This window comes from Orycteropus afer, unplaced genomic scaffold, assembly GCF_000298275.1.
Source record: "Orycteropus afer afer isolate SDZICR_OR568_19922 unplaced genomic scaffold, OryAfe1.0 scaffold00257, whole genome shotgun sequence".
NCBI lineage: Eukaryota > Metazoa > Chordata > Mammalia > Tubulidentata > Orycteropodidae > Orycteropus > Orycteropus afer.
This window is the reverse complement of record NW_006921844.1, coordinates 4,983,370-5,001,067: the sequence shown is the minus strand read 5'-3', so window position 1 is coordinate 5,001,067 and position 17,698 is coordinate 4,983,370. Positions and strand designations below refer to the sequence as shown.

The 17,698-nt window shown below is 38.7% G+C and overlaps 1 protein-coding gene across 1 annotated transcript in view; it reads right to left on the bottom strand.

The window, feature by feature from the left end:
* Positions 1-237: 237 nt before the first annotated feature.
* The window catches only part of SOX30 (SRY-box transcription factor 30), a 78,245-nt gene continuing 60,784 nt past the window's right edge, over positions 238-17,698 (bottom strand). Inside the window, exon 5 of the mRNA XM_007949930.2 lies at positions 238-619. Within this exon, the coding sequence (XP_007948121.1) occupies positions 238-619 (382 nt within the window). The remainder of the gene's footprint in view (positions 620-17,698) is intronic.

Sequence of the window (17,698 nt, the reverse complement as noted above, 5' to 3'; positions counted from 1 at the left end):
ATGCATATTTCAGCCATAAAAAATAAACTACTTCATATCTTAAATATTCCTATGATGAATATTAGGATTCCAGATTCACTAATAAAAACTTAATGAAGATGAAACTTGCATTTGGTTTTGACTCTTGAAATCATGGCTGAAAACTCTTAGCAAAGCATTTTAGGCTTTTTTTCTCACACCAACTGACTCACAATATCTTTTAAGAAATGTTTATTTTCTGTGCATATTTTTTAAAAATTATAAATTCCTGAGCACTTTTTCTTCTTCTTCCTCATCACTGTCAGTGACATTGACTTGCTGGATGCTAGAGGGAGTTGATGTCGGGGCTGTGAAGACATTCTCCAAGGCTCCAATGTCTAGTGAAGGCATGGGATTTAAGTATTCTTCCCCACTGTGGCTATGACTGTTATAGTAAGTGGTCCCATCCATGCTCTCACAACTCCGAGAGTCTTCGCTGTGTGTGCGTTCGTCTGGGTAGTCTCTAAAGGGATAGTCTCTATTTAAAGCTGAAAACATAGCCTCATGTTTTTGGTACCTGTCTTCATAATAACCAAGGCATTCTGGCATTGAACTTGGAAAATTCCCATAGCCAAAGGGAGGTCGACTATAAGGGCATGTGCTGCAGCAGAAAGAAATAAAAAAGAAATTAGATTATACCTTGCCCACATACCTTGCATACAGACTAACTGAGCAAGTTAACTGCATCCCCTTTGAAGCCTGGAAAGTTCCCAAGATCGTTTCTGTAACCACTTCATGTATTTTCCCACTCCCCACCCAAACTAACGTGGCAAAGTAAGCTTGTGACTGAAACACTCAAGGGCACTCTTATCTATTAGCAGCCTCTGGCTTCTTACCATTTGACAGCCTTGATAAAGAGAAATTGATAATCTTGACCTTTCTCTAATGATACCTCACAGGTTTTGGAAATGCAGGCAAGTGTTCTAATATGCTAAGAATCGGCACTGAGGATAAATGCAGTAATTGTTCTTGCTGGCATTTGAAAAGAAGCTCATGGAGTAAAATGCATAAATGAGTTGAAATCAAGAGCTCCTAAATATTGGGGTAGGGGGATGCTCGAACAGAGATGACAACTTAATTTTTTAATTGGTATTCAATGATAAAGTACGTTAAAAACACTCTTAGCATCAGAAAGATTAAAACTGATTGATATCAGACTAGTGTTAAGGATCATTTACCAATTTTATTTTAAATGGCAGGAATTTGAAGAATTAAAGATAATTTTGCTGTCTTACAAACTCAGAAATCCATTGCCATTGAGTTGATTCTGATTCAAAATGACCCTATAGGACAGAGAACTGCCCCTTAGGGTTTCCAAGTCTGTATCTTTATGGAAGCAGACTGCTACATCTTTCTCTCCTGGAGTGGCTGGTGGGTTTGAACTGCAGACCTTTTGGTTGGCTGCCAAGCACTTAATCAGGGATCCTATAGATAACATAGCATATGCCATATATACATTTTTCATGTATACAGTTAATTGGTATCAATCATGTTGTACAACCATTACTATCCTTTCCAAATTCAGGCATTTTTCATTTAATTTATGTGTCCTGAATACATTGTGCTTCCAGCTCCTGTGACTTTGCTGACATAACACCCCCCACCTGACCACTGTGTCTCCCTATCCATTGAATTCCACAGATCTTTCAAGGAGAATGCTTAAATCTAACTCATCCATACGTCAACTAGGATTCCCTCAGAAACTAATTTTTCAGGACTCAATGCATTCAATATACTGTGCAAGACTTAGTGAAGAATTAAAAAAAAAAAAAAGACTTGAATTATAAGAATATACTAGACCTGTGCTAAAATCTATAGTGCCAGGATCATAGGGTCATATGGGTGTTGCAAAGACAAGTTAGTATTATGTCCAGAGAACAAAAGGATCAGTTAAAACAAGGGTGATCATAGAAGGTTATGTAGATGAAAATGAATAACTGTAGAAGCAATATGGTATAGTGGGAATAGCATAAATTAGAACTATAACAATAATAGTATTAGCCAACATGTAATTATCATTTATTTAATTAAATTAAATAATTTATTATTATTTCTAGAAGGAGCTCTGGTGGCGTGGGACCTAATGCATTTGACTGCTAACCAGAAGGCTGGTGGTTCAAACCCACCAGCCACTCCTCAGAAAGAAGGTTGGGCAATCTACTGCTGTAGTGATACTTCTTCAGAAACCCAAGGAGGGGTTGCTATAAGTCAAATCTGACTCCATGGCAGTGGTTGTGTTTTTGTTTTTTTATGCTTTCTAGAAAGGAGCTCTGGTAGTACAGTGCCTGCGGCATCAGACTGCTAACCAAAAGATTGGTGGTACAAACCTACCAGCCACTCCATGGAGGCAAGACTGGGTAAGCTACTTCCATAAAGATTTACTGCCTTGGAAACCCAATGGGAATTGCTATGAGTCGGAATTGACTCAATGGCAGTGGGTTTGGTGTTTGGGTTATATTTTCTAGAAGAAGCTCTCGTGGTGTAGTGGGTAAGACATTTGGCTGCTAACCAGAAAGTCAGTGGTTCAAACCCATCAGCTGCTCTGCAAAAGGAAGACAAGGCAGTCAATCTATTTCCATAAAGATTTACAGCCTTGGAAACTCAATGGGGGTTGCTATGAGTCAGAATCGACTCAATGGCAGTGGCTTTTTGTTGGGTTTATTTAGTTAGTTAGTTTATGCTCTCTAGGCATTGGGCTAAGGAGTTTATATGTTATGTCAATTATTTCTAGATACTATAAATATCTCCACTTTATAGATGAGGGAACCAAAACCAAAACCACACTCACTGCCGTCGAGTCGGATCCTGTCTAGTCGGATCCCGTCGAGTCGGATCTGACTCATAGCGACTCCTCCTTGGGTTTCTAAGGCAGTATCACTACGGAAGTAAATTGCCCAACCTTCCTTCCAGGGAGTGGCTGGCGGGTTTGAACTGCCAGCCTTCTGGTTAGCAGTCAAATGTCTTAGGCATTACACCACCATAGCTGCTAGATGAAGGAACAGAGCCTTAAAAAGGTTAAGTAACTTGCTCAAAGTCATCTATAACTAGTAAGCTGTAGAATAAGATCAGGCAATCCAACTCCAGAACTCATTCTCCTAACTATCATGCCATACTATCTGGGCACTAGTTCCAAATGCACCAATTACAAACCTGGTAAATTTAAATAAAACTTATCTGGACCTTCAGTCCTTCTTATATAAAATGGGAATAATATTTCCTCTTCTGCCAACTACACAGGTCTGTCATAAAAAATTCAAGAAAGGATATATGAGTACTTTGAGAACTAAAAGCACTATTCCAATGTAAGTGTTATAAGGAGTTCCATTTTAAATGAAGTATTCATAAATACACACATATATGTACATTTTGCTTTTATTTTCTAAAAGAATGAATGCAAAGACAGAAAATATCTAATAAAGATGCCTAGATATATGAGGAGATAATGAAGCAGGAAGGAGACAGATATAGAAGCTATCTCTCTGAACATATTTTGTATTATGATTTTGACTTTGAAATCATGCAAATATTTTACATCATTTTAAAACTAATTTAGGAGCTCTGGTAGCATAGTGCCTAAGGCACTTGACTGCTAACCAGAAGGCTGGCGGTTCAAACCCACCAGCCACTCCTCGGAAGGAAGGTTGGGCATTCCTACTTCCATAGTGATACTGCCTCGGAAACCCAAGGAGGGGTCGCTATGAGTCAGGGCTGACTCGATGGCAAATAACAACAACAACAGCAAAACTAATTTAATTTTTAAAAAAATCCCTAGTAACTGAAAGCAAATGTAAACAGTTGAATCTAAGCTTAAAAAGACATGAACAGAAGATTTCAAAGGATGGCTTGAGAAGACAAGGTAAAGTATATAACATAATATGCAAAGACCTATAGTTAGAAACCAGAAAGAAGGTTGGGCAATCTACTTCCGTAGTTATACCGCCTCAGAAACCCAACGAGGGGTCACTATGAGATGGGTCCAACTCCACGGCACATAACAACAACATAGTTAGAAACAGGAGCTCTGGTAGCACAATGCCTATGGCATTTTACTGCTAACCAGAAGGTTGGTGGTTCAAACCCACCAGCTACTCCATGGGAGAAAGATGAGGCAATTTACTTTTGTAAAGATTTACTGCCTTGGAAACACAATGGGGGTCATTATGAGTTGGAAACGACTTGATGGCAGTGAGTTTGGTTTTCCGATTTGGAGTTAGAAAACAAATAGGCAAGAACATTCTTGGCATTTCTCAAGCTGAAAGAACTAAAGAAAAAATTCAAGCTTTGAGTTGCAATATTGAAGGATTTTATGGGCAAAATATTAAAAAATGTAGGAAGCATCAAAAGAAGATGGAAGGAATACACAGAGTCACTGTATTCAGAATAATTGTCAATGTTCAACCATTTCAGGAAGTAGTGTATGATCAATAATCTGTAGTACTGAAAGAAAAAGTACAAGCTGCATGGGAAGCATTGGTGAAAAACAAGACATCAGGAACTGAGGTAATACCGATTTAGATGTTTCAACAAATGGATGCAACACTGGTCATTTGTCTATGCCGTGATGACCAAAAGAAGAGGTGATCCAATAGAATGTGGAAATTATCAAGCAATCTCACTAATAAAAAGTAAAATTTTGCTGAAGATAACTCAAAAATGGTTGCAGCAGTACACCAATAGGGAACTGCAAGAAATTCAAGCTGGATTCAGAAGAGGATGTAGAAAGAGGGACATGACTGCTGATATCAGATGGATCTTGGCTGAAAGCAAAGAATACCAGAAAGATGTTACCTGTGTTTTATTAACTGTAAAAAAGCATTTTACTGTGGCGGTGGTGTTGTTAGGTGCCGTCGTCTCTGACTCATAGCAACTCTATGCACAACTCTATGAAAAACTGACTGGTCCTGTACTAGCCTCACAATCCTTGCTATACCTGAGCCCATCGCTGCACCCACTGTTTCTATCCATCTTGTTAAGGGTCTTCCCCTCATGATATACTTCTCCAGGGAATAGTTCCTTCTGACAACATGACCAAATTAGGTGAGATTAAATCTGGCCATTCTTGTTTCCAAGGAGATTCTGGCTGCACTTCCTCTAGGACAGATTTGTTAGTCCTTTTAGCAGACCATGGTACTCTTAGCATTATTCGCCAGCACCACAACTCAAAACCATCAACTCTTCTTCTATCTTCCTTATTCATTGCCCAGCTCTCACATGCATAAGAGGCAACTGAAAACACCATGGCTTGGGTTAGGCACACCTTGGTCTTCAAGGAGACATCTTTGCTCACCATCACTTGAAAGAGATTTGCCCAATGCAATACATCATCTGATGTCTTGACTGCTGCTTTCATTGGTGTTGATTGTAGAACCAAGTAATATGAATTCCTTGACAACTTCAATCTTTTCTTCATCCACCGTGAAGCTGTTTATTGGACCAGTTGTCACGATTTGTGTTTTCTTTATATTGAGGTATAATCCATACTGCAGACTGTAGTCTTCAATCTTCATCAGTAGGTGCTTCAAGTCATCCTCACTTTCAGCAAGCAAAGTTGTGTCATCAGGTTACCAGAGCTTGTTAACGAGTCTGCCTCCAATCCTGATGCCATGCTCTTCTTCCTATAGTCCAGTTTCTTGAATTATTTTCTCAGCATATAAATTGAATAAGTATGGTGAAAGGATACAACCTTCTTGGATCACTCCCTTCTTGATTTTGAACCATGCAGTACCCCCTTGTTCTGTTCGAATGACAGCCTCCTGGTCTATGCACAGGTTCCTCATGAGTACAAGTAAGTGTTGTAGAATTCCCTTTCTTCTCAATGTTATCCACAATTTGTTATGATCCACACAATCTAATGCTTTAGCATAGTCAATAAAATGTAAGTAAAAATCTTTCTGGTATTCTTTGCTTTCAGCTAAGATCCATCTTACATCAGCAATGATAGCTCTCATTCCACATCCTCTTCTGAATCCAGCTTGCATTTCTGAAAGCTCTTTGTCAATACACTGCTGCAACCATTTTTGAATTATCTTCATTAAGATTTAACTTGCATATGTTATTAATGATATTGTTTGATATATCTACCATGTGGATCATAATAATTATGGATAATATTGCAAAGAATGGGAGTTCCAGAACATTTAATTGTGCTCACATGGAACTTGTAAATACATAGACCAAGAGGCCATCATTTTAACAGAACAAGGGGATATTGCATGGTTTAAAATCAGAAACTTGTACATCAAGATTATATTCTATCACCATACTTATTCAATCTGTATGCTGAGCAAATAATCCAAGAAGCTGGACTATATAAAGAAGAACAAGGCATCAAAATTGAAGGAAGACTCATTAACAACCTGTAGCATGTAGATGACACAACCTTGCTTGCTGAAAGCAAAGAAAACTTGAGCACTTACTGATGAAGATCAAAGACGACAGCTTTCTGTATAGATTACAACTCAACATAAAGAAAACAAAACTCCTCACAACTGGGCCAATAAGCAACATCAAGATAATTGGATAAAAGATTGAAGTTGTCAAGGATTTCATTTTACTTGGATCCACATGATGCTTCCATGAAAGCAGCAGTCAAGAAATCAAATGATGTATTGCATTGGACAAATTGGCTGCAAAAAGATCTCTTTAAAGTGTTAAAGAGGAAAGATGTCACTTTGGAGACTAAGGTATACCTGACCCAAGCCAGGGTATTTTCAATCACTTCATATATATGCAAAAGCTAGACAATGAATAAGAAAGACAAGAGAAGAACTGATGCATTTGAATTATGGTATTGGGCAAGAATATTGCCAGAAGAATGAACAAATCCATCTTGGAGGAGTACAACCAGAATGCTCCTTGGAAGTGAGGATGGCAAGACTTCATCTCACATACTGTGGATATGTAATCAGGAGGGACCAGTTCCTGGAGAGGGACAGCATGTCTGGTAAAGTAGAAGATCAGCCAAAAAGAGGAAGACCTTCAATGAGATGGATTGACACAGTGGCTGCAACATTTGGCTCAACCACAGCAATGATTCTGAGGATGCCACAGGACTGGGCAGTGTTTCATTCTGTTGTACACAGGATTACTATGTGTCAGAACCAACTCAATGGCACCTAATAACAACAGTAGGCTTAACTACACAGAGAAGAATTATTTGAAGATAATTTAAATCTAGTATTCTTATTGTATCTTCTTTGTAAGATATATCCTAAGGAGAAAAGGATCACAAACAAATCTTAAACTTCAGTAGTTTATTGCTGGAGTTATTGCAGCTTTGAAACTATTGATATTGTTGTTTTAAAATTATTTTCATAATATTCATACCTCACACTGCATACAAAAATTAACTCAAGATGGATCAAAGGACTAAATGTAAAACCTAAAACTATAGAGTTCATCAAAGAATAAGTATGGGCAAATTTAGGGTCCCTGACTTATGGCAGAGACTATCAAACATAACCAAAAATGTACAAACAACAGAAGATAAACTAGATGACTGTTGTTGTTGTTGTTGTTATGTGCCGTCGAGTCGGCCCCGACTCATAGCGACCCGTCCTTGGGTTTCCGAGGCAGTATCACTACGGAAGTAGGATTGCCCAACCTTCCTTCCGAGGAGTGGCTGGTGGGTTTGAACCGCCAGCCGTCTGGTTAGCAGGCAAGTGTCTTAGCCACTGACTGGAACCTTCTAAAATTGAAGTTCTTGGGGAATACTGGCAAGATGGTAGAATAGGCAGACAAGCTAAACAGACCCTGTACAGCAAAGAAACAAGAAACCAACTGAAACAGATACAGAAGATAATTCTGGAACCCTGAGCTTAAAAAAAGAAATAAGAAGCTTAAATAAATACCAACTAGCAAAAGGTCCTGATTGAAAACAGCAAATAAGGAGACAAACAGAGCTGTGGACTGTTGGCTGGCCTCTCAGTGCAACCATTTTGAATATTTGTAAATGGTATTCCTATTCAGGTAGCAACCTGATAATTGGTTCCATTTCTGAGGACTGGGAGCTCTGGTGCCATAGTGCTGAAGGCATTTGACTGCTAACCAGAAGGCTAGTGGTTCAACCCCACTAGCTACTTCTTGGAAGGAAGGTTGGGCAATCTACTTCTATAGTGATACCACCTTGGAAACCCAAGGACAAGTCACTATGGGTGGGATCTGACTCAATGGCAGTGAATTTGTTTTTTTGGTTCTGGGGACTGCACAGGCAAAGCACTGGTGGCTGATGGCCAGAAAGCTGTGATATTCCCCATGTACTCTATACCCTCCTGGTGAATGGAGGTGTGACCATCCCCTACCCCATCCATCTTCTGGACCAGCAGGAATTCCATCTTGGAGTGGGCACCCTGCAAATAGCTGCCCTCTAGGCAGGAAAGAACTGGTTCCAGGACTAGGTGCCCTTTTCCTACCCACCTTGTGGGCCAGAAGGAACTTTTTTTGAGATCAGGTACCTTACATCCAGCCAGCTTTTAGAATGGCAGGAACTTTTTTCTGGGAAAGGGACCCTGCACTCAGTTAACTTTTGAGACAACAGGAATTTTGTCTGGGATTAGACACCCTGCCAACAGGTGCTTTTTGAGCTGGCTGTAACTTCTTCTGTACGAGGTGTCTTGCTCACAGTCACCTTTTGGACCAGTAAGTAGGAACTTTTTCTAGGTCTAGAAGCCCTACTCCCAGACATCTTCTGGACGAACAGGAACTTGTCTGAGACCAAGTACCCTGCCTCCAGTTACCTTCTGGGTAGAGAGGAACTAGTTCTGAGATCAGCTGCCCTGCTCCCAGCAGCATTTTGATCTGGCAGGAACTTTTGTTGGTACCAAGTGCCCTACTGCAAGCCCTATTTTGGGATGGTAGGAACTTTTCCTGGAAGTAGGGGCCCTAAGCCCATCTGCCTTTTGCAACAGCAGGAACTTTTTCTGAGACCAGATGCCCTGTCCCCAGTGGCTTTTTGAGCTTGCAGGAATTCCTTCTAGAACCAGGCATCTTGTTCTCACTGATGTTCAAACCAGCAGGAACTTTTTCCAGGTCCAGATGCTCTGCCCCCAGACATCTTCAGGATTGGCAGAACTTGTCTGAGATCAGGTGCTTTGCCTGTAGTTGTCTTCTGGTTAAACAGGAACTAGTATCTGGCTTTGCCCTCTGCCACCTGCTTGTCCAACAGAAACACAGATCAGGAACTCTGACCCCCAGTTTCCTTTTAAATTATTCTTTTCCTCCCCCTCCCCTTTCTGTTTATTTTATGTCTTTCCCATCCCTGGTTCTTTTTGTTTGTTTGTTTGTTTCCTTTTATCGGTTCCCTTCATTTTTCTTCTTTTCCTCTTTTCATTCTTCTCATTCTTAGTTCTTCATTTTCTTTTTTTTTTCATTTTTTCTTTTGCTCTCTTATTTTCTCCATCCCCAAATATTGTTTTTTTTTTTATCCTTGCCTTTCTTTTCTCTTTTTTCCCTGTTTTAAAAATATTTCTTTTCATTCATTGCTTTTTTCTTCTCTTTGTGATCATTGCTATTTATTTATGCTGTTTGTGTTTTTTGTTCCCTTGTTTTTATGTTTTTGGTGTTGTTGTGTTTTTCTTTTCTTTTCTTTTTTTTGTTCACCAAGTGAGAGATACCAACTGTGCCAACATGACCCAACCACATTGGCAACTCCTGCAGCCCCACTCACTGGGTAAAGGCTGCCATCTGCTTATGCACCAACTAATCAATTAAAGATGGTGGCCCCTACCAGCCCAACTCATCCTCAACTGATCTACACAAAGAGCTAAGAGCCCTGTTCACACATTCTCATCCTCGGTCACACCCATGAGGAGACAGGTGGTGAGTGCCTAACTCCCTCCAATCTAGTGAACAGGTTAGAACACAAGCCCTATTCACTCAGATATATCTAAAAAAAGGAAAGAAAAAAAGAACCTGAGTAAATCACACCAATATATAATAACCAATTAAATATAAATAAAACAACATCATAATGTCTTGGAGACAACTGATAATCTTACTTCACATTAAGAAGAAAGATATAGTAGTACAAACAAAGGAAAAGAACACAGAGCCAGGAAAATCTCCTGAGGAAGAAGTAGCATTGGAACTACTTGATAAGGACTTTTTAAAAATTGTATTTAGGTACCTTCAATGGAAAGAGAGACAGATCAAGAAAAACACCACCAAGTCAAGGAAACTGCCCTCAAAATTAAGGAAAATACAGAAAAAAATCTACAACAATGTAGGAAAACAATACAAGAGCACACTGACAAAATAAATGAAAAATTAGAAACCACACAAAAACAGCAAACAGAAATCTGGAAGATTAATACTAACATTTCGGAAATAGATAACATACTGAAAAGGCAAAGGGTTAGAAGTAAATCAGTGGAAGACAGAATAGTTAAATTGAAGAAAAATCTCTGAATACTACTTTATTAAGTGATCAATCAGAAAAAAAGATCAAAACAAGATGGAGAGAGTCTAAAATTTATGCAGAACACCATCAATAGGAATGACACATGTGTGATCAGAATTTCAGAAAAGAAAGAGATAAATAAAACCACAGAGAGAATTTTGAAGATTTGTTGGAAGAGATCTTCCCTAATATGATGAAAGGTGAGAATATATCCATTAAAGAAGTTCAACAAGCCCCAAATAGGATATCCCCCAAAAGAAAATCATCAAGACATATCATAATCAAATGTACCAAAGTCAAAGCCAAAGAACAAATTCTGAAAGCAGCATGGGAAAACTGAAAGTTACCTATAAAAGCCAAACAATAAAACTAATTTCTGATTTCTCAGCCAAAACAGTACAGTTGAGAAGGCTATGGGTTGACATATGTAAAACATTGAAAGAAAAAAATTTCCAACCAAGAATTATATACCCAGAAAAACTGTCCTTCAAATATGATTGTGAAATTAGAACATTTCCAGATAAACAAAAATTAAGTGAATTTGTCAAAACTATACCAACCTTATAAGAGATGCTTAAGGGATTACTTCAGACAGAGAACCAACAATGGTAGAAGATCAACAGAAAAAGAACAAAAACAAGAACTGAATAACACACTCCATAAAAACTACTGGGTAATAGAAGAAACAAAAAAAATGAAATTTTAAAAATTCCTTGAAATCAAATGAGAATGAAAACACAACTCACCAAAATCTAAGGTATAGGGCTATAGCAGTCCTCGAAGACAATTTATAGCCATAAATACACACATCAATAAAGATGAGAAAGTGACAAAGCTAACACCTTAACCCCAAATCTCCAACAATTAGAAAAACACCTCTAAAAAAAAAAGCTTATAGTCACCAGAAAGAATAAACAAGACTAGAAATTGGTTCTTTGAAAATATTGACAAAATTGACAAACCACGGGCAAATTTAACAAAGAAAAATGTTTATTGTTGTTGTTAGGTGCCATCAAGTTGTCACCAACTCATAGTGACCCTATGCACAGCAGAACGAAACACTGCCGGGTCCCATGCCAGCCTCATGATCCTTGGTATACCTGAGCCCACTGTTGCAGCCACTGTGTCAATCCATCTCATTGAGGTCCTTCCCCTTTTTCATTGACCCTTCCACTTTAGCAAACATGATATCTTTCTCCAGAGAATTGTTCTTTCTGATAACATGACCAAAGTAGGTGACACAAAGTCTGGCCATTCTTGCTTCTAAGGAGCATTCTGGATGCACTTCTTCAAGGACAGATTTGTTAGTTCTTTTAGCAGTCCATGGTATTTTCAGCATTCTTCATCAACACCACAACTCAAAAGCATTGACTCTTCTTCAGTCTTCCTTATTCATTGTCCAGCTCTCAGATACATATGAGGTGACTGAAAATACCACAGCTTGTGTCAGGTGCACCTTAGACTTCATGGAGACATCTTTGCTGTTCAGCACTTGAAAGAGGTCTTTTGCAGCCAATTTGCCCAGTGCTGTACATTGTCTGATATCTTGACTGCTGCTTCCATTGGTGTTGATTGTAGAACAAAGTAACATGACATCTTCGACAACTTCAATATTTTCTCCATTTATCATCATGCTGCTTATTGGTCCAGTTGTGAGGATCTTTGTTTTCTTTATGTTGACTTGTAATCCATACTGCAGACTATAGTCTTTAATCTTCATCAGTAAGTGCTTCAAACCATCCTCACTTTCAGCAAGCAAAGTTGTGTCATCTGCATATTGGAGCTTGTTAATGAGTCTTCCTCCAATCCTGATGCCACATTTTTCTTCATATAATCCAGCTTCTTAGATTATTTGCTCAGCATACAAATTGAATAAGTGTGGTTAAAGGATACAACCCTGACACACTCCCTTCCTGATTTTAAATCACTCAGTATCCCCTTCTTCTGTTGGAATGACAGCCTATGTATAGGTTCCTCATGAGTACAAACAAGTGTTCTGGAATCCCCATTATCCTCAATGTTATCCATAGTTTATTATGATCCACACAATCAAATGCTTTTGCATAGTCAATAAAACAAGTAAACATCTTTCTGATATCCTTTGCTTTCAGCCAAGATCCATCTGATATCAGCAATAATGTCCCTCATTCCACATCCTCTTCTGAATCCAGCTTGCATTTCTGGAAGCTATTTGTCAATATACTGCTGCAACCATTTTTAAATTATCTTCAGTAAGACTTTACTTGCATATGATATTGTTGAATAATTTCCACATTCTGTGGGATCACCTTTCTTTGGAATGGGTACAAATATGGATCTCTTCCAGTCAGTTGGCCCTGTAGCTGTTTCCAAATCTCTTGGTATAGCCAAGTGAGTGCTTCCAGTGTGGCATCAGTGTGTTGAAACATCTCAGTGGGTATTCCATTAATTCTTGGAGCCTTGTTCTTTGCCACTTTCTTCAGTGCAGTTTCAACTTCCTCCTTCAATACCATTAGTTCTTGATCATATGCCATCTCCTGAAATGGTTGAACATCAACCAATTTTTTTTGGTACAGTGACTCAGTGTATTCCTTCTATCTTCTTTTGATGTTTTCTGCATATGTTTTTTGCTCATAGAATCTTTCAATATTGCAACTCAAGCCTTGAATGTTTTCCTCAGTTCTTTCAGCTTGAGAAATGGTAAGTGTGTTCTTCCCTTTGGTTTTCTAACTCTAGGTCTTCGCACATTTCATTACAATGATTGACTTGAGCTGCTCGTTGAATCTTCTATTAAGCTCTTTTATCTGGTCATTTCTTCCATTTGCTGTGTTGCTGTTGTTATGTCCATTTGCTTTAGCTACTGTTCATTCAAGGGCAAGTTTCAGAGTCTCTTCTGATACCCATTTTGATCTTTTCTTCCTTTTTTGTCCTTTTAATGACCTCTTGCTTTCTTCATGGATGATGTTCTTGATGTCATCTCACAATTCCTCTGGTCTTTGGTCATTGGTAGCCAACGCATTGAATCTATTCTTTAGATGGTCTCTAAATTCAGGATGGATATAATCAAGGTCATATTTTGGCTCTCATGGACTTTTTTAAATTGTCTTCAACTTCAACTTGAATGTGCATATGAGAAGTTGATGGTCAATCATTTCCTGGCCTTGTTTTGGCTGAAGATATTGAACTTCTCCTTTGCCTCTTGCCACAGATTCAGTCAATCTGATTCCTGTGTATTCCATCTGGTGAAGTTCACTTGTATAGCCATCGTTTATGTTGTTGACAAAGGGTATTTGCAATGAATAAGTCTTTGCTCTTGCAAAATTCTATCATGCAATCTCCAGTGTTATTTCTATCACCAAAGCCATATTTTCCAACTACCGATAACACTCCTTTGTTTCCAACTTTTGCATTCCAGTCACCAATGACAATCAACACATCTTGATTGCATGTTTGGTCAATTTCAGACAGCTCTGGTGGTGTAGTGCCTAAGGAATTTAACTACTAACCAGAAGGCTGGTGGTCCAAACCCACCAGCCACTCCTTGGAAGGAAGGTTGGGCAATCTATTTCCATAGTGTTACCGCCTCAGAAACCCAAGGAGGGGTCTCTAGGAGTCAGATCTGATTAGACAGCAGTTGCATTGTGCAAAAGTTGGTAGAAATCTTCAATATCCTCATCTTTGGCCTTAGAGGTTAGTGCATAGGTTTGAATAATAGTAGTAATAACTGGTCTTCCTTGTAGGTGTATGGATATTATCCTATCACTGACAGCATTGTACTTCAGAACAGATCTTGAAACAGTTCTTGTGATGATGAATGTCACACCATTCCTCTTCAATTTGTTATTCCCAGCATAGTACATCATGTGGTTGTCTGATCCAAAATGGCCAAAACCAGTCCATTTCAGCTCACTAATGCCTAAGATATTGATCTTTATATGTTCCATTTCATTTTTGGCAACTTCCAATTTTCCTAGATTCATACTACGTACATTCCATGTTCCAATTATTAATGGATGCTTGCATCTGTTTCTACTCATTTTGAGTCATGCCACAGCAATCAATGGAGGTCCTGAAAGCTATCCTGCATCCATATCATTAAGGTCATCTCTACTCTGAGGAGTCAGCTCTTCCCCAGTCATATTTTGAATGCCTACTGCCATGATGGGCTCAGGTTCTGGCACTGTATCAGACAATGTTTCAGAGTTATTCATAAAGTTTTCCAGTAATATATCAGACATTTTTTCACTGCTACTCATAAGGTTTTCACTGGCCAATTGTATGAAAAGTGGATGGCCTCTCCCTTCTTCCAAGGCTGTCTTAGTCCAGAAGCTCCACTGAAAACTGCCCACCATAGGTAACCCTGCTGGCATTTTGTAATACTGGTGGCATAGTCTCCAGCCTCACAGCATTGTGCAAGCCATCATAAGACAACAAACTGACAGACAAGTTAATCTCCCTTAGTTGTTCTTAACCACTCTGCACCCACATCTCTGGGGCCTGGCCTTAAAATAAAGCCTCCCTGAGCTGTGTGCCTGCCTCTCTGGAGCCTTGTCCTAAAAAAAAAAGAAAGGAAAATAAGAAGATGCAAATAACATGAAGAAAGAAATGAAACAGGCAACATAACAAAAATAACCAAAATAAAAAGGATAATATGAGAATATATGAAGAACTGTACTCCAACAAATTTGAAACCTAGAAAATGTAATATTTCTAGAAACACACTACTTACCTATGTTAACACACACTAAGTAGAAAATAGGAGCTCTGGTGGCGTAGTGCCTAAGGCATTTGACTGGTAACCAGAAGGCTGGAGGTTTAAACCCACCAGCCACTCCTTGGAAGGAAAGTTGGGCAATCTACTTCCATAGTGATACCATGTTGGAAACCCAAGGAGGGGTTGCTATGAATCAGATCTGACTCAATAGCAATTGTTGCATTTCATTGTTAATTAGAAAATAGATCCAAAAAAGAAGAAACTGAACATGTCATAAGAATATTTTTTAAATAAATAAATAAATAAATAAATAAAACTACCAACAAGTCCTGGCCCAAATGGCTTCACTGGCTCATTCTACCAAACATTCAGAGAAGAGCTGACACCAATCCTACTCAAACTATTCCATTACACAAAAAAGGATGGAATACTCCTAAACTCATTTTATGAAGCAAGTCTAACCTTGATACCAAAACCAGGCAAAGACACACTGAGAAAGGAAAACTACAGACCAATATCCTTCCTGAATATAGATGTAAAAATCTTCAATAAAATCCTAGTCAATGAACTCCAACAATATATCAAAAAAAATAATATATCATGACCAAGTGGGATTCATACCAGTTATGCAAGGATGGTTCAACATTAAAAAAAAAAAAAAAAAACCCATAATCAATCATGTATATAAAATAAAAGAACCATATAATCATATCAATTGATGCAGAAAAAGCATTTGATAAAATCCAACAATCATTCCTTATAAAAACTTTCAGCAAAACTGGAATGAAGGGAAATTCCTCAGTGTAATAAAAGGATTACATAGAGCACAAACATCCAACATTCTCCTCAATGGAGACTGAAAGCATTACCCTTGTGAACAGGAACCAGAGAGGGATGCACTCTATCACCATTCCTGTTCAACAATGTAGTGGCAGTCCTTGCCAGGGCAATAAGGCAAGAAAACCAAAAAAATCCCAAACACACTTCCATCAAGTCAGTTCGACTCATAGCAACCCCTCCTTGGATTTCTGAGGTGGTATCTCTATGGAATTAAGTTGCTCAATCTTCCTTCTGAGGAATGGCTGGTGGGCTTGAACCACCAGCCTTCTGGTTAGCAATCAAAGGCCATAGGCACTACACCACCAGAGCACCTAATAAGGCAAGAAAGGGAAATAAAAGGTTTCCAAATTTGTGAGGAAGAAGTAAAACTATCACTATTTGTAGACAATATGATCCTATATATAGAACCTGTCTATGCATAGACAGAATCTCATCTATCAGTTTGTCATATTGTGGTGGCTTGTGTGTTGCTGTAAGGTTAGAGGCTGTGGCACTGATATTTGAAACACCAGCAGGGTAACCCATGGTGGACAGGTTTCAGCAGAGCTTCCAGAATAAGACAGACTTGGAAGAAGTAAGGGGCCATCCATTTCTCAAAGAATTGGCCAGTGAAAACCTTATGAATAGCAGTGAAACAGTGTCTGATATATTACTGGAAAACTTTATGACACTTTGTCCAATATAATTCCTGAGGATGTGCCTCTCAGGTCAGAAGGCACTCAAAATTCGACTGAGGAAGAGCAGCCTCCTCAAAGTACAGTCGACTTTAATGACATGGATGGAATGAAGCTTTTGTGATCTCCATTTGCTGATGTGGCACAACTCAAAATGAGAAGAAACAGCTTCAAACATCCATTAATAATCAGAACATGGAATGTACCAACTACAAAAAACAAAAAAACCAAACTCACTGCTGTTGAGTCAGATCCAACTCATAGCAACCCCTCCTTCGGTTTCCAAGGAGGTATCACTATGGAAGTACATTGCCCAATCTTCCTTCTGAGGAGTGGCTGGTGGGTTTAAACCACCAGCCTTCTGGTTAGTAGTCAAATGCCTTCAGCACTACACCACCAGAGCTCCCTACAAACTATGAATCTAGGAAAATTGGAAGTTGTTGAAAATGAAATGGAATGCATAAAGATCGATATCCTGGGCATTAGTGAGCTGAAATGGCCTGGATTTGGCCATTTTGAAATAGACAACCATATGATGACAAATTGAAGAGGAATGGCATGGCATTCATTGTCACAAAGAATGTTTCAAGATCTATCCTGAAGTACAACACTGTCAGTGATAGAATAATATCCATATGCCTACAAGGAAGACCATTTAATACTATCATTATTCAAATTTACTCACCAACCACCAAAGTCAAAGACAAGGAAATTGAATATTTTTACCATCTTCTGCAGTCTGAAACTGACCAAACATGCAATCATGATGGGTTGATTATTAGGTGACTGGAATGCAAAAGTTGGAAACAAAGAAGAATCACCAGTAGTTAGAAAATATGCCCTTGGTGATAGAAATGATGCTGGAGATTGCATGATAAAATTTTGCAAGACCACTGACTTATTCATTGCAAATACCTTTTTTCAACAACATAAACAGTGGTTATACAAGTGGACTTCACCAGATGGAATACATAAGAATCAGATCAACTACATCTGTGGAAAGGCACTATTTTAGCCAAAACAAGGCCAGGAGCTGATTGTGGAACAGTCTATCAACTGCTCATATGCAAGTTCAAG